At 46.9% G+C, this 22,275-nt stretch overlaps 6 protein-coding genes across 9 annotated transcripts; 5 read left to right on the top strand and 1 right to left on the bottom strand.

Annotated features, from left to right (window-relative positions):
• Positions 1–60: 60 nt before the first annotated feature.
• Positions 61–3,475, top strand: BDCG_00511. 2 transcript variants are annotated; one of them, XM_045416021.1, is made up of 7 exons: positions 186–751; positions 857–1,314; positions 1,544–1,690; positions 1,839–1,935; positions 2,032–2,496; positions 2,587–2,708; positions 2,799–3,446. In XM_045416021.1, exons 2-7 carry the CDS (start codon positions 1,178–1,180, stop codon positions 2,899–2,901), a joined length of 1,071 nt encoding a protein of 356 aa, XP_045279200.1. In that variant the 5' UTR covers positions 186–751; positions 857–1,177; the 3' UTR covers positions 2,902–3,446. The 2 variants fall into 2 exon arrangements, with proteins under 2 accessions (XP_045271836.1, XP_045279200.1); XM_045416020.1 differs by having other exon boundaries at positions 61–1,314; positions 2,799–3,475.
• A 222-nt stretch (positions 3,476–3,697) lies between these two features.
• Positions 3,698–6,807, top strand: BDCG_00510 (KH domain RNA-binding protein). Its single transcript, XM_045416019.1, has 3 exons — positions 3,698–4,092; positions 4,184–4,753; positions 4,902–6,807. Exons 2-3 carry the CDS (start codon positions 4,363–4,365, stop codon positions 5,600–5,602), a joined length of 1,092 nt encoding a protein of 363 aa, XP_045271835.1. The 5' UTR covers positions 3,698–4,092; positions 4,184–4,362; the 3' UTR covers positions 5,603–6,807.
• Positions 6,808–6,911: 104 nt separating this feature from the next.
• BDCG_00509 (dihydroflavonol-4-reductase) lies at positions 6,912–11,242 on the top strand. Its single transcript, XM_045416018.1, has 7 exons — positions 6,912–8,402; positions 8,494–8,667; positions 8,832–8,939; positions 9,056–9,186; positions 9,258–9,335; positions 9,421–9,477; positions 9,607–11,242. Exons 1-7 carry the CDS (start codon positions 8,381–8,383, stop codon positions 10,057–10,059), a joined length of 1,023 nt encoding a protein of 340 aa, XP_045271834.1. The 5' UTR covers positions 6,912–8,380; the 3' UTR covers positions 10,060–11,242.
• Positions 11,243–11,313: 71 nt separating this feature from the next.
• BDCG_00508 (sarcosine oxidase) lies at positions 11,314–16,777 on the top strand. Of its 3 annotated transcripts, none has more exons than XM_045416016.1 (4): positions 11,314–11,837; positions 11,918–12,799; positions 12,861–13,101; positions 13,168–16,314. In XM_045416016.1, exons 2-4 carry the CDS (start codon positions 12,004–12,006, stop codon positions 13,445–13,447), a joined length of 1,317 nt encoding a protein of 438 aa, XP_045279198.1. In that variant the 5' UTR covers positions 11,314–11,837; positions 11,918–12,003; the 3' UTR covers positions 13,448–16,314. The 3 variants fall into 3 exon arrangements, with proteins under 3 accessions (XP_045279198.1, XP_045271833.1, XP_045279199.1); XM_045416017.1 differs by having other exon boundaries at positions 11,315–11,837; positions 11,915–12,799; positions 13,168–16,253; XM_045416015.1 differs by having other exon boundaries at positions 11,314–12,799; positions 13,168–16,777.
• BDCG_16154 (uncharacterized protein) lies at positions 13,774–18,600 on the bottom strand (the record flags this gene model as incomplete). Its single annotated transcript, XM_045425414.1, has 10 exons — positions 13,774–14,183; positions 14,251–14,924; positions 15,009–15,310; positions 15,430–15,463; positions 16,221–16,372; positions 16,536–16,743; positions 16,825–17,054; positions 17,124–17,474; positions 17,558–17,847; positions 17,907–18,600. 10 exons carry the CDS (start codon positions 18,598–18,600, stop codon positions 14,158–14,160), a joined length of 2,961 nt encoding a protein of 986 aa, XP_045279197.1. The 3' UTR covers positions 13,774–14,157.
• Positions 18,293–20,944, top strand: BDCG_00505 (uncharacterized protein). The gene is made up of 3 exons (XM_045416014.1): positions 18,293–19,528; positions 19,599–19,997; positions 20,070–20,944. The coding sequence occupies exons 1-3, from the start codon at positions 18,762–18,764 to the stop codon at positions 20,194–20,196; spliced, it is 1,293 nt and encodes a 430-aa protein (XP_045271832.1). The 5' UTR covers positions 18,293–18,761; the 3' UTR covers positions 20,197–20,944.
• The last annotated feature ends 1,331 nt before the right edge of the window (positions 20,945–22,275 follow it).

The following is a 22,275-nucleotide window of genomic DNA, read 5'->3' as shown; positions in this document are numbered from 1 at the left end:
TATCGAACCGCTATTGGTACGCGGATTATGAAATAGTCAATTCCCCTCCCCTATCTTTTTCTCTCCAGCTTCGAATGGCTGCTTAATAGTTTTCGTGGAGAGCCTCATTCTTTATGTTTTAGTTGATTGTTATCGCGTTAGATTGTGTATGGCATGCCCCCGGCGCCTAAGGGGGGGCATACCCCACAACAACGAAACCACCTCCACCTCCGGCTTCTAAATTTTATTTACTATGTATTTCTCTATTGATATTTTTTGGCTCAGTTGGCTTGCTCGCGTGGGTTGACAATAATAATGTCCCTTTTTAACAGGAGGTTGCTATGGAGGCAGCATTAGCGGGAACGAAAAGAAAAAAAAGACCCTGGACACCGAGCTGCAGAGTTTCCCCTTCCCCGCACTTAACTATAACGGGGTGGTTTAGTTCACTAATAACTTACCGGCTCTGCCGCCTGCGACACTCACTCTGTGCTTCGATTTTGGTTGTTGGCTTGGGGGGGGTCTATTATTATCTCTCCATGGATGCCACCATTTATGTTTCAAAGTGGACGGGAAGAGGATAACTGGACGATGGCTCCTCGAATCCTCTCCCTCCCTCCCGTTCAAGTTGGGAACAAACCGCCATCGGCTTCTGTGATTGTGAGCCGAGGCGAAGCTGAACAACCTCTATGGTTAACTAGTTAAATAACAACACAGAGAAGCCCACAGCGGGGCAGTATCTTTTTCGTTTTCTGCTCTGCTTGATATACGCAGCGTATGTAGTCTGTTAAAATGCGCTTGCGGAGGACCCGGCAATTATCGCTGTGATACTGTACGGAGTAACTACTGTATAACTTATATAGTTAACTTCTGTACGCAGCAAAGGGCCAAACCAGACTACTCGACGGCGCATCCATCCTATTACACAGCTTGATCCACGTCGCATCGCACCCAATTTACAAAATAAAATCACTTTCAAAGGGCATAAGAACGAAATATATCGAAATATACTCTTCCCTCCCGAGGGCCGTTACGGGTTTTTCCTTCCAGCCACGGATCTCGCCTTGAAATCTCCGCTAAATACCCAACCACCCTTTTGCTTCGTCTTCCTTTCTCTCCTTCTATATAAAAAAATATCCTCAGTCAAAAAGGTTCCAGGCCCAAAAAAAAAAAAAAAAAAAAAAAAAAAAAAATTCTCACCATGGCTACAAAGGAAACCATGCGCGCGGTCGTCTTTAAGGGACCCTACAAGATTGCCGTGGAGGAACGGCCGGTGCCTAAGATCCAGTCACCGACAGATATCATTGTTAAAGTTAAATATGCGGCGCTCTGCGGGAGGTATGTATCCCTTTTTTTTTCTTGTAAGTCTCCCCTTTCTTTTCTTTATGTGGCTTTGCTTGTATGGTAGTTTATTACTATGGCATTTTGGCGACATGGCCTTCTTCAAGCAGAGATTCAAGCAGAGAGGCATCACTACTTTCGAAACACCCCCCTTTTTTTGTATTGTGCGGTTCATTTTCTCTTTCTGCTTCCAATGTTTCTTCTGTTTTTTGCTAATTCAACCCAGCGAACTCCATGTTTTCCGCGGTCATCAGCCGTCCGGCACTGGGTTTATCATGGGCCATGAGTTCATGGGCGAAATTGTCCAAGTCGGTAGCTTAGTTAAGTCGGTGAACGTGGGAGATAAGATTGTCTGCCCATTTACTACCAGCTGGTATGTCTATGTCCTTACCCCAAAATTTCGCTATTGAAAGGAGGAGGCATAACACCATGCGCGAGAAACGATCGGGGGTAGGTAGGGGATGGTTTCTTCTTTTTTGCTCGTTTTTACTGACTAGGAATGAAATTGAAAAACGAAACAGCTTAGAATGCTTCTACTGCAAAAATGGCTTTTCGTCTCGGTGTGCAAAATCGCTGCTGTTCGGCAGCGCTGTGCTTGATGGGTCCCAGGCAGAATATGTAAGTCCTGCTTCGATTGATGACTCGGGTCAAGTAACTGGCGGTGGGGAAAAGGGCGCAAATTTGCTGATGCAATGACACGTTTTTTTCATGTAGGTCCGCGTCCCTTATGCTGATGGGACTGTCATGAAAGCCACGGAGGGAATCCAGGACCACGCCCTCGTCCTTATGGCGGATATCTTCCCAACGGGATACTTTGCAGCCAGCAACGGACTCCAGCAGTTCACCAAGGAGCAACTTTCCGAGATGACCGTCGTAGTGATTGGTTGCGGGCCGGTGGGACTCTGCGCAATCATCAACGCAGAGGACTACAAGCCCAAACACCTCCTAGCAGTTGACTCTGTACCAGCGCGGCTCGAGCTTGCCAAGTCGCTGGGCGCGGAACCGTGGAATTTCCAAACGGACCCCGAGGGACTGGATAAGCGTGTCAAGGAGCTGACTGATGGCAGAGGCGCTGATGTGGTGATTGAGGTGGTTGGGCTGAGTCCTGCTCTGAAGATGGCATTTGAACTTTTGAGGCCATGGGGCACGATTAGTAGTGTGGGCGTTCACAATGGGCAGGTAAGATGGAAAATAGAATCTGCGCAATCTCTCTCCATTATGTTTTCCCAGTGATAAAAAGTGATTCTAACACGGAGAATGACCCAATAGATCCCCTGGACGGGCAATCAGGCTTACGGAAAGAACCTGAAGATTCAGATGGGAAGATGTCCCGTGCGGTCCATATTTCCGCAGGCTATTGATATACTCAAGAAGAAGCAGCATCTGCTCGGGTAAGAAGGCCCTCTCTCCCCCCTCCCTCTCCCCCTACCTTTTTTTTTTTTTTTCCATCGCGGCGCGATACTCACAGAATCGATGTGCAGATTCATGGCGGATAAGATCATGCCACTGAGCGAGGCGGAGGAGGGATATAGCATTTTTGATAAAATGCAGGTGCAGAAGGTTATCTTTGAGGGAGATAAATAAAGGTAAACTGAAGGCACAGGGAAGAAGCTGCTTCACTACCTCGTTGCTTCGGTGTCTTCGTTGAGTCGCTCGATCTCAACAGGATATGTTCCTGACATACGGGCCTGGCTGTAAAACATAAATAAATAGTCTATATTTTTTTAGTTCCTTGCGAACACGGTTCCCAGAATGAATATTCAACGAATCAGTTTTGTGCTGCCCCGTCTTTGTTTTTATTCTCCCCGTAACATTGGTAGAGCAGATACCGACCGATATACGGAGCAGACACCAGTCTGAACCCTCATGTAGAAAGGCATTGCCTGTTTCTTTTCGGGATTTAGAGGATTCAGTTGGATTGGCAGTGGATAATTCTGCAAGGTTACAACTTGCATTCAGTTGTAAGAGGTTTTTTAACGGTATTCTGAGATGATTTAGATATTTTGAGCGCGCTGTTTGACCTTGAATTCGAGCAGAAAGCTACCACAAAAATAAGTCATACTACAACCGCAATATCCTATGAACTAAAGTCTCCCTATCTTTTTTCTAACAGAGATCTAAGAGTTGATGCGTCCAGTAGAAAGCTGGTATGGGGCAGGCAAATATGAACTTTTTATATAGGCTTTTTTTTGGTGGTGAAGTTTTCTCGCTTCGCCGAAAAATTCACAAGGGGGGCGGGTGGCTTGGGGGAACAACGGGAAATAAATATTCAACCAACACTCACTGCCAGCGAGTCAGCGACTGCCTGACTAAGTCCTCCACCACCACCAACGCACGCCTGCCCCCAATCCACATCACAGTCGTCGTCCATCTTCCTCCATCCACCCTCCATCCTCCAACCTCACCTCACCTCACCTCACCTCTCAACTTTCCCGCTCCTCTCTCTCGCCCTCCATCTCCCCCCCATCCCCCCATCATCCTCTCCCCTTCTCCCATCCTCCTCCTCCTGTTCTCTCCCGCCTACCTCACCTCTCGCCTCCTCCGTCAACCTCTTCACCCGTCGCGAGCTACCACCTCCACCCATCTCTCTCACCGACTCGACTTCCGCGTTCCACCCTCCACCCTCTGCGCTCCGCGCTCCGCTCTCCGCACTCCGCCATCGTCACTTTCACCCTCTACCTCGCCGAATCCGCGTCGTATTCCACCTCACTTCCTCACCTTTCCGCTTGTTTTCTTTGGCGTGCGACCTACCTTTGTTCCTGCTTACCTCTTTGAGTAGGTCGCTCTTCTATTTCTATTTTAACTTTCTTTGACAAACGGCCTTCTATATAAACATCGCTCCTGACTACTCTCTCGGTCTGGATAGTTGCGTTTAGATCCTCCTAACGAACAGAAAGCAATTTCTGCCTCTACGATCGGGATCAAAAGTTATTCGCCTTCGCAAAAAAAAGGAAAAAATTGCGTTGAAAATATCTCCCCACACCGCCATCAATTATATCCCTCCTCACTCCAATCCCATCCTAGCTTCTTTTTAGCATTTTCAAAATGGCAAACAACGAATCTCGTGACGCCGCCCCGGCTGTGGTCGATGAAGTAATGACAGACTATAGCCGCAACGATCAGGGCGAAGCTGACGGCCCCCCTAAGACTGAAGAGGAATACGCTCAGTCTACACTGACCCTTCGCGCCATTGTTTCTTCAAAGGAAGCTGGTGTGATTATTGGCAAAGCTGGCAAGAACGTGGCAGACCTGCGTGACGAAACTGGTGTAAAAGCTGGCGTGAGCAAGGTCGTACAAGGTGTCCATGATCGAGTTTTAACCGTCACTGGTCCTCTTCAAGGTACCGCTAAAGCCTATGCCATAGTCGCCAAGGGTTTGCTTGAAGGTGCTCCTCAGCTTGGAATGGGTGGTGTGGTTTCGAATACCGGTACCCATCGTAAGTGTCTCTGCCCGTTGATGGATTCGTTTCTATTTGCCACTCGAATTATCCTCGATGACTGCCTCCAACATAAGATGCGAGTGCATATTATTGTTTTTACTTTTTCTACTATGATTATTTATATTCAGCTACTGACTTCTTCCAGCTGTTCGCCTTCTTATATCTCACAATCAAATGGGCACAATCATTGGCCGCCAGGGCTTGAAGATCAAGTATATCCAAGACGCTTCTGGAGTCAGGATGGTCGCACAGAAGGAGATGCTCCCACAGTCAACTGAACGGATCGTTGAAGTTCAAGGCACACCCGAAGGAATCGAGAAAGCCGTGTGGGAAATCGGCAAATGTCTTATAGATGACTGGCAACGCGGGACTGGGACTGTTCTCTACAACCCCGCTGTTCGCGCATCCGTTGGCGGAGGCCCCATGAATAATTCGCTCGGATCTGGAACCGCTGCAGGCGGTTACGGTGGACGCTCTTACAACCGTACTGGAAATGGTGCTGATTTTAGCGACCAAACCGGTGGCTATAACCGACGCTCGAACTCCGATGCAGCCAACCGCGGCATCCCGCTTGTAACTGAAGACGGAGAGGAGGTCCAAACACAGAATATCAGCATTCCTTCCGACATGGTTGGCTGCATTATTGGCCGAGGTGGAAGTAAAATCAGCGAGATTCGAAGGAGCTCCGGTGCCCGTATTTCCATCGCCAAAGCCCCACACGACGAGACTGGTGAACGTATGTTTACAATCATGGGCAGCGCAGCAGCTAACGAAAAAGCCCTCTACCTCTTGTACGAGAACCTGGAAGCCGAGAAAATGCGCCGCAGCCAGCAACCGCAGGAGTGAAGCAGCCCCACTTCGCCCGAGTAGGGTTCATGGTAGCAGTGCGTCCAGATGTTGCGTGACAGTGCGGGTGTCTTTATACTGTCGAGGCAGACTGTGGATTACATTAGGCAATCATCAGTGTCGCTATTCCCCTAAGTCTCAAACCCACAGATCCGCCAAACCTCCGGTTTCTTTTAGTCATTATATCCCGTACCCGATACCCAAACGATTCTCCCTTGCTCAACAGTGGTGTTGTCATGGTATAACGAACTGGACTTCTTGGGCCTATCGACCTCGACCGTCACAGACCGCTCCGCTTCAGTACTCCTGAACTCTCCAAGATCTTCATTTCCCGCCCCGTTTCTCGCAATGTACTGGATTATTCTTCTTAATCTTACCTACTCTTACCAGTCTCTCTTATCCATGTTTCCCCCTTGAACTCTTATTTTCCGTGCGCCTTAACTCCAAGTTTCATTAAAATCCGTACCTTTTATCCTTCTTCCCCGCTTAAAAGTCGCGTCAATTGTTTACGTCACATCAACGATGAATCCCGAATCACACAAATACCAATCCTTCAAAAACACTCATGTCTCCATTGAAAACTTATTTTTCTCCCTCGATTCTTCTCCGTTTCTTCCATCATGCCATTCATGTATTCCTTTTTACCGCCTTCGTCCTTGTTCTCGTCCCTCCCAAATGGCATTCTATTCATCCGCAAGAAAAGAAAAAAAAATCTCACACGCGCAAAACTGAAAGCTCCCCATGATTCTACGCTACGTATACATGGCTAATGTCCCTTTCCATGTGCAATCCGCTTTTGTTCTTCAGTATATCAACTTGAGAGACAACTCTGCCAAATTGAACCACACACGCAGCAGCTGCACGCAACATTGTTAAAGGTGGACAGATAAATGGACCTTTGAGGACGTCCTCCCGCTCTCTCTTTCCTATCTATCAATTTGTGTCTTGACGAAAGAGAGAGGAGCCGCGAGCAAATTAAAAAATGAGATTTGATGTCTTCATTATAATAATATAAAAAAAGTAGCCAAAAAAACTAAGAATTAAAAACATTATCTATCAAAAACTGATGCCTTCTCATTCTGTGTCCATCATCTAAGATTACTTGAAATGTGAAAACCAAACTGATGAACAATTTCCTAGAAATTCTTTCATTACTGATAAGTAAAAGAAGGTGCACTGTTCATTTCATTCAGACCAAGATGAATGCACACAACTTTAGACACTCAGCATCCTGTATCACTGCAAAAACATTCTTAACAGAGGCAGGTTACATATTTTATCTAACTTTCTCAATATCAAAATTTCTAAAGCTAAACATTGGGTCACATTACCTTGCTAAGGAGTCGAACCTCCCCATTATTGAATCTTCACCACTTGTCACACTCAGACACACTTGAAACCACCACAGCTGCGTGTGAACGAAACGGGATTCTTGGTGTGTGGAGAACATGGTCCAAGGACTTTCACAGCATCTCAGTGTTATGAATACAGGGAGCCCAGACAAATGAATGAACCCAATGCAGCACTCTGGCATTCCCTCATCTTCAAAAACAAAGGGCAGATAACCCAACTGATGGGGAAATTTTTCCTCTCTGAGTAACAGCCAGAGAGCAATGTTGATTTCCAGCGTACTTTGCGATGGGGGTACCACTTCAAAAGGCTGCGTGCCTGCTCAACTGTCAGCAACTATGAGCAACTGTACAATTCGAAATGGATTCCCATATGGGCTCCCAACGTACCTACGCTGTCTCTCTCTCTCTCACTCACTCACTCACTCTCTCTTGCTCGCTCTCTCCCACTTGCCTCGTCAAATGAAATACATGAACCATCCCTACATCCTCACGCGGGAGCCCCCAAGAACCACACCTTCCTCCAACAACGACATTCCCCCTCACGCCTGTCATCCTTCTGCTCAGAGGAGCCGCGAGCGCCTTTGCCTTACCTACTGAGCCTCAGTGTGCTAAAATATGCAAGGCATGCTTTTCCTCTGCCCGATGGGGCGGGATACTTAGGGAATTGGGTGAAGGCATGAAAAAGCGTTGGCGGATACTTTAAGAGAGTTCGCAGGGCGTAGTTATTTCATATATCCGTTCTAGCCGGGGGGGAATTGGAGATGGCTCCATGTTGCTTCAACCAATCTGAGCTAGGCACGCGGGGGCTTTTGTGATTGGTGGGGGGGATGGATGATTTGGGCGTCTATTTGGCAGTTAAACGGACATCATCAAGAGGGCGGAATATCTGATCCGGTTTGATCACGAAGAGAGGGTTTTATTTCTCTTTTGCAGAAGTCGGGTCGGAAATAGGAGATCATAGAGAAGTTTCAGTTGGGAGTTAACCCCGACCGCGAGCGCTTGATACAATCCATCACTTCGTATCCGTGAATTGCTCATGGCCCCGTTTATTCTGTAACTACTCCGCATGTTGCTGTCATCACCTTGGAAGCATCTTGCAAAAGGCTAAATAAAAGTCATTAGCGCGGGGGTACACAGAACAAGCGGAATGGATTCCTGGGACATTAATTGCGGATGACGAAATCTGCCTGACTAGTTATATAATAATAAACAATCGATATGTAATGCAATATATAAACCAGTTATCCTCCTTTGAATAAGTCCCTCCAAGTTCCTTTCCTTGCTCTCGAAAATATAAACAAAGGAAATATCTATCTAATTAGGGTTTCCAGTGACCTAACCCTAATTCACTCCAACATCACATCGCAACCCCGCAACGCCATCGAAGACTGATAAGAGACACCAGCAAACTACCTGTCTGTCCAAAATGACACGAATCCTCCTCACAGGTATAGTGATAGTAGCTTTCCCTCCTCCCCAAGAACATAATTTGGAAAATTGACCAAAAAAAACCAAACTGACAAGTTTCATACGTGGCAGGCGGAAGCGGTTTCATCGCTGCTCATGTCCTTGACACTCTGCTCCAGCGCGGCCACTCGGTGGTGACAACCGTACGCTCGGAAGAAAAGGCTCGTAAAATCAGAAATTTACATCCAAATGTTCCCAAGGATAAACTGGATTTTGCAATTGTGGAAGACATCGCGAAACTTGATGGTATGCACTGCACTGCCGCGGGCAAGAGTTTTGCTAACCTAAGCGCAATCTCCTATAACCCCAGTTCATTTATCTCTGGATACTACCCAACAGCACGCATAGCTATATTCTGGACTATTTGCGGCGACTTGGCTAACTGATATTTTGCTAATTGAATAATACAGCATTTGACAAGGCTGTGATTTCGGACCCGCCCTTTGAGACTGTTATTCACACAGCTAGTCCGTTCCACTTTAGAGCAAGTGACAATAAAGCCGAACTTCTCGATCCGGGTATGTAACGTCATATATACAGACAAAGAAATAATTTTGTCTTTGACTGCAGATATATAATTGCATATTGACTAAACCGGATTCCGCTGACATTGATTTTCTACACAACTACGCAGCTATCAATGGCACTGTTGGAATCCTCCGTGCCATCAAGCGAAGTGCGCCAACGGTCAAGCATGTAGTTATTACATCTTCCTTTGCTTCCATCATTGACGCCAATAAGCCTCCTACCTACACATATTCGGAGGTATATATATATAGCTTGCTATTGGTGTTCTCTCCGCTCCCTTGGTTGAATATGCCCTGACATTTTAATAGGACGATTGGAATCCTATCACGGAGGCAGAAGCGCTTCTTAGCCCTATCCATGGTTATCGGGCAAGCAAAGCATTCGCTGTACGTCATGATAAAACCCCCGTTCAATCGGTGGCAATAGAAAAATAAAGATAAGAAACAGGAAAGACTAACTTAAGAATTATAGGAAAAAGCCGCCTGGGAATTTGTGGAAAAGGAGAAACCAACCTTCACCATCGCAACGGTATGCAAAACGGCCCCTTTGTTGCATGTGAAATCTACACCCTTTTGCTTCTATCAATTACCCGTTTACCACAGTTATAAAATTCCCCAATTGAACCGACCAACCAACCAACCACTTACCCTGGCACAGATAAACCCCCCCGTCGTCCTCGGCCCCGTCGTCCACCCTCTGGACTCCCTCGCTGCGATCAACACTTCCAATGAACGCATCCGCGACCTGATCACAGGGACTGCGAAGAACTCATGTCCACCAACCGGCACCTACCTCTGGGTCGACGTCCGCGACGTGGCTCTCGCGCACGTCCTCGCTGCCGAAAAACAGAAAGAAGCCGCCAGCCAGCGCTTCTTCGTCACAGCGGGCAACTTTTGCAACCGGCAAATTGTCGAGATCATCTCTGAAGAATTTCCAGAGTTAAGGGAGAAGTTGCCGGTGGGAGATGCGTTGAAGCCTGGTGAGTTCCCAGCCGAGGGATATTTTGGGTATAATAATGCGAAGTCAAGAGAGGTGTTGGGGTTGGAGTATCGACCGTTGAGAGAGAGCGTGGTTGATACGGCGAAGAGCCTTTTGGCGATTCAGGGGTAGGGGCGTAACGGGATTGTTTCCGTGTTTTATGCAAATCTTGCAGCAGAAGGTCATGTGGTGTTTGGCATTGTCAAAGGGGTAAAATCCCTCCCAAGTAGTGAAAACTATCCTCGATAGATAGAATGATCCAGATCTCGCCCCTTCTTCAAAGGGGTGATATAAATGCATCTTGTTACAACTTCTGTTGCCCAGAATTTTGCACACTCTTATGTTGGAACATCTGATATATTATATTCGATTTTCGTCGAGCGATACACCATAGTTAGTGGAGGTTCTTTTCTAGAACGACTTTGTCTTCTAATTGTACATGTACAGCGTACTTGTATTAATAATTTGTTGTTACTGCTGTAGTTGCGGTACGTACTAGAGAACAAGCTAGCAAGAAGCAAATGAAGATTAGAACAGAGTAATTCCGCGCCGAAGCCCAGCCCAGCCTAGTAGCGAACTTTAACGCGCGGGCTGCATGGAACTAGAACCCCCCCCCCCCCTGTAAGATATACGCTGCGTAGATAGGGTAGTTCCACTCCAGAACATTTGACACAAAGATACCTGGTAACTAGAGTGTCTGAAGGCGACTTAGTCTGTCGATTCCTGTGGGGGAAAGTAAATAGCCTCATCATCGCTCGGATTTATAGCTGGAAAATCCCTTGCATGATTCGAGCTTTGAAATCATGACACTTGGAAGCAATGCCAGCTAACGGAATGAGCTTCAGATTTGATCCGTGGATGGGGCATGTCCCCTCCCCGTCAGGAGTTGAGGAAAGTCGTATTTTTGCTTTCCTCGCCAGCGGCAAAGCCCATCTTGCGCCATGTGTCTCACTGCGCAGAGAGATAATGGAGAACGGAGTGACATGAGGGTAGTCACGCAAGGGCGTAAGGCGTGTCTCACCTCCGAACGAGAAGATGCTGAATATATTGCTCATTGCCATTCAGGATGGAATTCTAGCCGCGCTCAATTTCCCCAGATGCCCACCGCCATCCATTTTCTGGTAGATCTATGATAAGCGGATAAAACCATTTCCTAATATTTAGGAACTGGAATATTTAGGAACTGGAATATTTAGGAACTGGCCGCGATCCTTCTGGTCCTTAGAGAACATCTTGATGAGGGATTCTTTATGCATACAGATATTATATTTGTCGTTTAGTTCCTGCACGCAGTTGACTCGTTATTACATTTCATTGTGTGTTTTTTTTTTTTTTTTTTTTTTTTTTTTTTTTTTTTTTTTTAGAAAGTTATACATTTATATTTCTGGTTACTGTGCAATAGAATTTTATGATTTACTCACTTTCCTTTTAATATTTTCCGTGCATGTTGAAATGTTGAATGTCGCGTAAACGCGGGTATCTAGTTTAAATTAAGTATAGGGCCTGAGCAATATGGGAAAAGCCATTCGTTCCAAGGCTCCCGAGCTTGCTGCAAGTGGTTGGGCCATTCTTGTTGCTGTCGAAGATCCTGAAAGAGTCCAGGCATATTATATAATTACTTTCCTTCGGAACTGCCCCGATAACCGCATGCGGCGAAGCATCTCTCTAATAATCGTGTTATTATAATAATATGCATTCCAATGGCTGGAAAGGCCAAAGGTGGAGTGGAGTGATCGAGGTGGTTTTGTGGCGTCATCAACCTGCATGATGGAACTAGGAAGAGGGGAAATAAAAAAGGAGAAAAGAGAAAAGAGAAAACAACACAAAAAATGGGAGAACATGGGGGAATTTACCATGAGGATGAGGAACACAAACCTGCAACAGGCCGGGATTGTGAATCGTATTTGATGGTACTCCGTTTCCGCCCTCTTTTAGTATATTTATAAATATTGTCTCCTAACAACAACCAACTTTGGTTCCCTGATAGTAGTAACACGACAACATTGGTTTACCTCCAACCTCAACTCCAACGCTCAGTCCGTCAATCCCCAATCCCACGCTGCACTTAAAGCTACGATGGACCCGATCAGCTACTTGATTGTAGGCGCCGGGTGTTTCGGTGCTTCCACTGCCCTTGCGCTCAAGAAAGCGAAACCGAACGCAATTGTCACATTGGTCGACCGCACCCCTTTTCCTTGCCCCTCTGCTGCAGCTCACGACTTGAACAAAATCATCCGAGCCGAATATGAAGATCCTATGTACATGCGTCTCGCTCTGGAGGCGCAGGAGCAGTGGCGCACCGACTCTGTGCTGAAATCATACTTCCATAAGACGGGTATCCTGTTTATTGGCATTGAGGCCCCTGGCAAAGCTGTCGTGAATTCCTACGAGCAGGTGCTTGGCAAAGGTAACTCTCCTGCAGTTCTCTTGGATCCGGAGGATGCCAAAGCTCGATTTGGCGGAATCTTTCGTGACGGCGATTGGACCGGAGTTACCAAGTGTACTTGGAATCCCCTGGCAGGGTGGGGTGATGCTGCAAATGCCCTGGGCGCTGTCATCCAGTCCGCGGTTGATATTGGGGTCAAATACATCCAAGCGACTGCTACGAAAGTCCAGTTTGACTCGAGCGGCAACTGTTCTGGAATTAGCACCCTGGAGGGCTCCCAGCTGTCTTCTGATAAGGTCCTTCTCTGCACCGGAGCTTACACCCCCTGGCTCCTGGCTGAAAGCGCCCCAGATCGTCCAGAGATTCAAGTCGGTGATCGAATGGTGGCGGCTGCCTCCATTATGTGTGCTTTTAATCTCCCCGAGGATCAAGTAGAGAAATTTAGCGATTGTCCCATTGTCGTGCACCCAATGGGTGAATATCCAGGTAGCCCGCTCCTGGATCCCCGTATTCAAAGATGACTCAACTAATATATTAAACGTACCAGCCGAATGCATTCCACAAAGTGGGCCAGGCTTCGTCAAATGCACAAACGAGCGGAGTTTCACCCATAAAGTTCTCCACGAAGCCTCTAAGCAGGACATTTCCGTACCACCCTCCCGTGTCACGCAGCAAACATGGTCGCAAGACGTACCTCAAGGACTGAAGGATGAGGTCAAAGCAGTGCGGGATAAACTCTTTGGTAGTTGGATAAATAATATGGAACCCAAGGATTATCGGATGTGCTGGTGAGGATCAAAATTCGAAAATGCCAAACATATCACTATCCACTTGTCTAACAGAACATGCTGCAGGGATGCCATCACCCCAAATCAGGACTGGATCATTTCACCACATCCCCATGTTCAGAACTTGTATATTGTAGCCGGCGGATCTTTCCATGCGTGGAAGTTCTTGCCTAACATTGGCAAGTATGTGGTCCAGATGATCGATGACCAGCTGGGAGACGAATTCGCAAAACGATGGGCGTGGGATAGACGCGATGAGGGCGGAAACTGCTCCAATTATATACCTACAAGAGACTTGAAGGACGTGTTGGGATATTCGAACGATCAAAAGTCGGGGGATTGCTGACTAGCATCATGCATGTAATTGGCTATTTATATTAACTAGGCCAGCCTTTTTTGTCCAAGCAGAGGAAATGCTTTCCATGCCTCCCCTTCTTAATGTAGCATCGTATTTAAAGGGGAGTCAACCCAAATATCGCCTCTCATGAATTCGGGCTCTAGTTCTCAAAAAACGCCTTTGATCCCATTTTCCTTAAAATAATTCAAAATGTGTGCTTCAAAATCCTTGAGCCCGCAACAGCCCTCGTGGAATTTGAGATTCGCTTCCCTCTGTAGATGTAGAATGTTGGTTATAAGACATACATTTGTTCGTCCCAGTATCATATTCAGTGTGTAAATTTCGTCATTTAGTTTTATTTCCAAAAACGCCTTGCAGGAGTTCTCTGTTACAGCGTAAACGTGTGGTAACATGTATTGTAACTACATAGCTGGCCTTGGAATATTTAAAAAAGGAGGCTGAATATTTAACAACACCAGCTTTAAAAATTGGACGACACAACAACGCTCTGTGGTCTTTGCTAGCATCACAAGCGCCATATCAAATTCACAAGACTCAAGGATGCAAAACAATCTCATAATTAAAAAGAAAACTAATTTAAGAACGATACCAAGTCAATAACTATCGGAAACCCACTACCAAACAATATCCGTTTGCACTGTCTCATCTTCTACCTCGACAGTACTTTGGTTACAAACAGCATGATCAACAAAAGAATATCAAACAAACGAGACAAGATACTGGTCTGGAAAGATATCATTAGTTTTGAACACAAAATTTTTGACAGTCGAGAGAAATATTACAGTACTCACAAAATTCACCCAGAGGAGATGCCCACCAACCCTTTAGCATCATCCCACTCTTCTCAAACTGCAGCTTCATGATGTCAGGCCCATATTTCCAAGACTCAAAAAACTCGATAACCTCGCCTTTACCGACGTGTAGGCCGAGAGCTGGACAATCCACATCCCTAGTCGCAAGGAGACTAAATTTGTGATGTGGAGGGTCGTCCCTGATAACTCCGTTCAACACCCAATCTTCCGTCCTGTACCAAGGCTCCCCAAGAAGCTCGTTGGACTCCCTGAATCCATTGCGGATGAAGCTCTCCCAGACACCACCTTTGTCGTGGTACATCCTTTCCAGCTCCTCGCGCCCTCCTCGCGCATCCATCCCAATTAGCATCAGATCTTCAGGTCCCAGGACCTCTCGCCACGGTTGCATACGTTCCACGGCGAGATCGAAAGTGTCGTTTCCAAACATGGAACCCATTGAAAGGATGCATTTTGGCGTATTCACCGATCGAAGCCACTGGCGCCCATCTTCAAAGGTGCCCCAGAGCCCGTAGCATTGAACGTGCTGGTATTTATTGGCTAGATGCGACATGCTCCCCTCCAATGCGTCTCGACTGATGTCAAGGGCAAAGTACGAAACGGAGATCTTGAGCGACTCTAACTGTTGCAAGAGGCAAGCAGGCTTCCGGATGTCTCTGTCGCTCAGATTAATTGGTGTTCCGTTCTGTCCCTTGACAACGGGATACTATGGAGAGGTTATATGATGGCCAAGTACGTACCCAGAACCCATGTCTACAATGGTACACCCCGGAGGTATCTCTCTGCAGATGGAAGCGCCGTGGTGCTCCAAGAGACTGATCTCGTCTCGAGTTTGGTGGTAATCCGCGAGCCAGCAGACCTGGTTCCAGAGCTGGAGCCCCAATCCGAAGTAGAAAAGCTCCGTGGGAAAGGAACGTGTCGATTCTCCGTCACTCGAAATAAACTCTTCTTTCAGCTTCAACTTGAGACTGTCCCCGAGTCCGCTGCCCCCGATGTCGAGAACATCTCCTAATTTCAAGGAAGACTGCATGTTTGAAAAGATCTTTAATGGAAATGAGTGGAGATCTTGTCTTGGTTGTATATCGCAAAGATGAAGAATTTGTCCCAATATAATTATATCCTCAATGATATTGTCTGTCCATAGGAACCAAAACCCATTACCCCAGAGGCGGCGGGGACGAAGGCTTTATATGCTCTGAGAAACGGCGCCCGAAGGGCTCCATCCGCAATTCAAAACCTCAGCCATCTCAGTAAAAGATCGCGCTCTGCTCATACAGGGCTTGTTTACCCAATACTTCCAATCTCGGATCCCTCAGATCAGGGCGAGTTGCAGCAACATCACAACCACAAGATATTTGAGCGTCTGTCAAACTAAGCCTCAACTAGGGAAGGCTGGCCAATTAAGCCCTGACTTTGCTCTTAGTCTTGTCTTCTCCTCCCTTTCCTGGAGAGGACAGAAGAGATGATAAGTTTAGGAAGGGCAGATTTTTGCCTCGTTGAGGCTTTATGTTTTCTCCTTCCTCGTTCTGTCCAAGTTGGGAGTATGGCCCAGTATTACACCCAAAGGGGCTCACGAACGGGTGTCACTTAGGTATTTCCAGATTCGGCTGCCCTGTGAACCTACTCAGTGTCAGAATTTCTTTTTGAAGTTTAGCAGCAGGGGGGTGCTATGTTGTATGCTACTTGGTGTCCCATGTTGGGCTGTGCGGAATATCGACTTGAGGTTTGGATGCCCTACGGGGAACATAATATCGGGAAATATCTGATACTCCCCTTTCTAGAACAATTGAGAGGCTCATAAAACTACAGATCGTTGGAAACACATGAGCTCTGTGAATATCTGGTCTTCAATATTAAGCCTAATATCTACGTGTGTACTTCTCTTCACAATTTATTGCATTACAATATGATGACGATCCTCCAGCATATAATCCTAGGTCAAACTCACCCACCCTACCTTCTCGAGAAGATACGTTACCATATCCTCCCACCACGCCCTCCTCTCTCCAATAGCGATAGTATTATCAAAATTTTCTTCGTCCACAAGTTCTGTGTCCATCCACTTCCACAATGCCTGGACAGCTTCCCAGACTGGTGGTACGCTCTGTAAACTGTAGTCAGTAATTGATCCTGTCAGATATAGGGACATGATGGGCAATGTCCAAGGTGTAATATAACTCCTGAGAGAAGAGAAAATGTCAAAGTGACAAAACGGCAAAACAGCGGCAGGAGTACGAAATATGAAATATAGTTTGATGGAAACCCACCGATCGACAGCTGGCAGCTAAAAGAACCGTCTCGAACCAATTTCTTGCTACATCTCGGTCATCTTGCTGGTATGAAACTAGTGACATGATAAAAATGCAGAAGAACGGAGCCTGGGAGGTGAAGAGTACCCCGTTGTAGGGCATTCGCTGCACACATGTCATAAGAATCTTCAGTGCCGCGCGAACATCAGGGTGGCAACGCGGTTTCCTGCGTTCTGTCAGTCTTCCTATTTTAACTCGAATTAGGGGTAAAGGGCATTATAGAAGGAGGTTATTGCTAGTCTCCCACCTGAAGAAGCGACAGTGTAAATATATTTTTGCCGCGCAAACCCACGTCTCACCAGTCAACTCGGTGACTTTAGTTGCAGTATATACCTTCCCATCAGCGTCGAGGACACAGGATTCAAGGAGTGCAGCTGTGGTAGCATATCCTTCTGAAAGCTCAGACCTCTGACGGAAGTTATGCAACATTTCCTCGATTTTTAACGCGCCAATTGGCGTAACGACTGACTGAGAGTTCTTTACGTGCAGGTTAGTTAACTTCCCATTGCATCTCCTAGGCACAAAAGCGGGGATGCAGATACAGACTTTCATCATTCTCGCAGATAAATGCGTTATCTGGGCAAAAATGTGTAGTAGTTTTGGTGAGAGCCCAGTGCCTCCATGAATGGTGCGAACCTCCTTTTCGGTGCCCTCCAGCAACCATCCAAAATGGCGATCGTTTTCTCGTAGCTGGAGGGGTGTAACGGGTTCCGCAAGAACACATGCCAGCGAGGCCCAGTTGGCATTGGCAAGCCAGGCTTTATCACACTGAACATTAGTAGCCTTCCAGTAGCGGTAACCGGGGTCGGAATGATCGAGGATGGCCTTGGCCAGGTGCGCCCCATTATACCAGTTTGGGGTTTTACCTTTAGGTTTCCGGAGCTCCCAGTTAACGCACTGCACGGAACTGACTTAGCGAGATATTCAAGATTCTTAATGAAGGGTTATACAGGAAAGGATAGGAAGAAATTGGTTCCTACATCATCAACAAGTAGCAACAATATGGCTGCGACAATGCCGTCTGATTTTGAAACAGCATGTATTTCCGGCGTAGAGAGACCTGCTGTGATCAATTCTGATGCCTTGCGATAATGGGCATTTGTTCGCTTTCGCAGATCATCCTTATGCACATAATCAAGTACATAGCCTCCCACTAGAGCGAGAATAGCGTGCTTAACGGCATCCTCAGCTGCGATCATCGATGCAATCTCCGTGAGCCAGAAATTCGTTTGTGACAGAAGCGTCCGACCTTGGCAGTAGGCGACTAAATCTGTCAGAGGTTAGTATAGGAAGCACACAAGCAAGCACCTTAACCCAAGTTACGCTTACAGAATTTAAGAAGTTTCCCATCGACTGCGTCCAATTTTACGCCGCTGGCAAAGTTCGGAGGCAAATAGGGGATATTGTTGAACAGGGAATTAGCTTCGGAGGTGTTTCGATGATGCACTCCCATACAGCTCGCCCCAAAGCTCCTCTTTGCTGTTTTAACACAGCTCTCATCCAAATCAGCATTTCGAATGCGGAACTTGATGTACCCGTTGACGCTGCCGTCCTCCGGCGTGAGTATTTGCTTACGCAGAGTCTCATGTCGGGATGTTGCATTGTCTGAGTAGGGGTTCTCGAGGGAGAGGTTAATAAAGCGGTCTTCTAGGGAGGGTATATCTGGATACAACACTTGCTGCAACCAGTCTCGTGCCGCAGTATCGAAATCGTTTATGAGTTGGTCATCCGAGAGAAAACTCGGCGTCGGTGGTAGCCAAGTGGAAATATCGAGCGCTGATGCCATGTAGTCATTGTCCCAGGTAGGCTGTTCGTCAGGGAGCGGGAGTAACGCAATGTTCGGCATATCAATAGCGAACATGGAACGGTCATCCCAAAGGCTTTGGTCTTCATCCTGCTCCTGCTCATTTTCTTCACCCTGTCTATGGCGAATCCGTCCGGGCTTCTCGACACGGGAGGGGTCACTAAACGGGCCTGGAGGTTCATTCAAGCGGTGCCGTTTCTGGCCTCGTCGATGGTACATGCTTACTCACGTCTCAGAAACTAACCAAATTGGCAGTGCTTGTTCAGGACTAGGTTCTGTTATGAGATAGTGAGATTAGAGCTGGCTGGAAGAGCGGTGGTGAGGTCAGTGGATTTGCCCTTTATCTACGGGATTAGAGTACGGGTAGTTGTTTGAAGTCCATGGCCGCTATCACGAAAAGAACAAGGCGAAGAAGAGCTAACTGGTCGTCAGCCTTGTCAACCCATCACGCATGCGGACCCAGGGCATTAGAGGCGTCCTTTCAAGCCAAAGAGAAGAACGAATGGCTGCCAGGAGCTCTGACGAGACAAACCCCGCTTGGTGGCTGGTTTGACCACCTCACACTTGAATATTCAAAGACTCGTTTTCAGCCTCATATCCCTCTTCTTGACGAGGCTAGCTTCAGTCGCTTCTCGTCTCATCTCGTTCTCTCTTCTCTCCTCCATCTTCCCTCTTCTCTTCTCTTCTCTCTCCTCTCTTTTTCTTCTTCTCTCCTCTCTTTTTCTTCTTCTCTCCTTTTGTGTGTTGTGCTAAGACTAGTCCTGCAGCAAAGGCTACTCGTGCATCCAATCTCAGAAAAGCAAATAGAAAATCTCCCCTGGTGTCCCCTTCCGGAAAATCTCACCATGCCGGATCCCTTTTCGCCGCAAGGTATCCCGGATATAGCCTTTGTCGAATTACTTGAAGACCGACGGGGACAGCTCGGTTTTGTTGCTGCAGACTGGCCGGACTCACGTTGTCTACTAGCAGACATAGGGGAGTACCTAGTCCGGTCTGCGGTGATATTGTCGCACCTGGCCAAGGACCTGGCCGATGGCCATCATATAAAGACCTACGCGATTCAGACAATCAATGACATGAAAGAGACCACTGACTTCTCTGATCTTGATCCTCTGGATTACTTTGATTCAAAACATTCATCGCTCAAGTGAGTTCGCTAGACCATTGCTTTCCTGGGCATTTAAAAGTATGGTTTCCCGCTGATTCGATGTATACAGGGAGCTCGCCTCGCAGCTGGAAGGAATGGCGAATGATATTCAATCACGGTGGAAACAAAGCCAAAAGCCTCCAGAGCTCTCATCCCGTCGCCAAAAACGCCCCGCACAGGGACAAATCTCTGGAGCTACGGTAGACCCAATGGACGAGGTTACAAATTATTCTGGTGACGTCATTCAGACGGGAACTGGGGCTGCACGGCATCGAATCCGCAACTCAGATGGGAGGCCGGAGTCTCCCCCCTTCGATGACGCTATAAACGACACTATCCAAGATCTTTTAAAATCGCTAGTATCCCGTGGAAAGGGGGACCATTTTTGTCCCCTCGGTCATCGCTGCCGGAAAGGGGGGGTTGATGGCAATGGTGAAATTGTGAATTTTGAGAGAAATTCTGTTTTCAGGCATGTATTAGCTTTTATTTTGTATATTGAAAGTTAACATATTCTGTTCCTGACACAAGTTGGCTTCGTTAGGTCGCATTTGGAGAAGCACCAAAAGCTGTACAAGTGTGAGCTGCCTGGGTGCAGAAACCACAAAGGCTTTGCGAGGAAAGATCAGCTTCAGCGGCATCAGGAGAATGTCGCACATAATGCCATGTAGGTAATAGACAGTCTCCAGTGAACCTGAGTTCTACACTCATTTTCAATTATCCTCTTCATTAAATCGGATTTTCCTGTATGAACATGTTGCCTGAGCTTTTCCTCACCGCCACAAGGACATGAACCTAAATCGTACAGCAATAAATGTTCAATATAAATGGGCCCTGGTGTGTTTAGCTAGAGGAGAGGAAATGATACCCGTGGAAGGCGCATTTGCGTATTGAATTGCAAGTCTCGAATTGTTCGCAAGATATGAAGCGCAGGCCAATTGCTCACCCAGACGATATGCAGGCAGCATGCTTCCTTGGGGCCGCTGATTTGGAGAATAATTGCATCGGAATCTGTAAGCATCACGGAGACTTCTATTGTAAACCCGGGGAAACTGATAATCCACGGGAGTTGGATATCTTGTTAGCTACCGTAGTAAACGGTTTTTCAATAGATTTGTGTGTACGAGATGCGAGTGGGCGCGGCCGTATCTCATAAACTAGCCAGCCATGTATTTTTCTCAAATAACACGAGATTTCCGCACAGCGTGGGATTTCCTTCTCATGTTTAACAAGAATCAAACGCTCGCTTACGCTCGCTTTGCTGCTTGCGCAGCCCCCTCTATCACTTCCACCCCCTACCCCTACACCCCCCCCTTACCGCCCCTACCACCCCTTCCACCCCCTACCCCCTCTACCACCACCACCGCCTCTACCGCCCCGCAGCCCCCCTACCACTTCCACCCCCTACTCCTACCCATCCCTTACCGCCCCTACCACCCCTTCCACCCCGTATCAACCCTATCGCTATTATCAGATTAATCAGAGCCGTACAGGCCACAGAGCTGGCTGTTCAATCCCATCCATGAATTCGAAGGGGTGCACATCATGTTACAGGGCATTTAGCAGCGCATGCCATGAACACAGAGATCAAAAATGAACACAGAGAAGAGTATAAGGAATGTAAATACTGTAGAGAATGTATGAAAAGAGCAGAATGAAAAAAAAAGATTGAAGATTTGAAGATTGATCTGAGCTGTATGGGCTGGAGAGCAGAGCTGAGCATTCAAATATTTTTGATGAGGTGCACGTGATGTCACATTACAGTGATTTTTGCAAAGTTGGTTTTTCTATAATAAATAGAGAGAGAGAGAAAATAGAGAGATGTTCAGTTCGTTCATTGGCCGTTATTCTCAAGTTAGCGGGAGATAAACAGGGGGATAACGAACAGAAGAAATTATCGTTGGAAAAAAAAAAAAAAATATGCCGGAATCTTCTCCCCGGCTTGCCCTGAGGATGATATTTTTAGACCAGCATACGCTGCGTATGGGGCTAGCCAGGGTAGCTACAAACCTCGAGACGGATAGTGTATCTCTCACCTCGTCCTAACGAATCGGATGATGTTGACCTTCTTCCAATTTGAGAGTTTCGTCAACTTCTCAAATAATTGATTTTCCTAAAACACCCAGGAGAGCTTGACAACCTAAACCCTGTTTCAACCAATTGGATGGATACGAACAGAGCCGGAAAGCGGGCAAATGAGTTCCTGAGGCCTGAAGGCATAAGGGTCAAATATCCATCTGGATTACTCATATCGAAGCGCAGCTATGTGTCCATATGGCATATATGCTAGATACAACCCAGCCGGTTTGCCTAAACATTCTCCGTAGACTCGCGGCCTCACCCACTAGCTTCTTTGGCTCGTTCGTAAAATTCTTTGGCACCGGATCCTGGCAGTGTGGGTAGTGGGGTCAACATGGTTAGTTCCAGGCATCTGGGGAATAAGTACGCTTAGGCGAGAGCGTTGCATATTGCCCCTGAAACCATGCATATTTCCCCTTTCTTTTTCTCTCCCAGCTAGACGAACGACAGAGCCTCTTGAGCAGAAGCATGGAGAAAAAGCATAAAATTAAAAATTAAATCCGGCGAAAACTGCCCAGAAAGAGAGAATATCAGGCGGTTTGATTTTCAACTTGCTTTGGAAGGCTGCCCCTCAGATAGGGACTGTTTTCGAATTGTTCTACTCCTTGGGGGATTGACTGCGAATAATCTCCGTCGACTCTCCTTTTCCTCTCATCCTCGGACAATATTCT

This window comes from Blastomyces dermatitidis (genome assembly GCF_000003525.1).
Source record: "Blastomyces dermatitidis ER-3 genomic scaffold supercont1.1, whole genome shotgun sequence".
NCBI lineage: Eukaryota > Fungi > Ascomycota > Eurotiomycetes > Onygenales > Ajellomycetaceae > Blastomyces > Blastomyces dermatitidis.
Note: the sequence above shows the minus strand (reverse complement) of the source record. Positions and strands in the feature narration are given on the sequence as shown.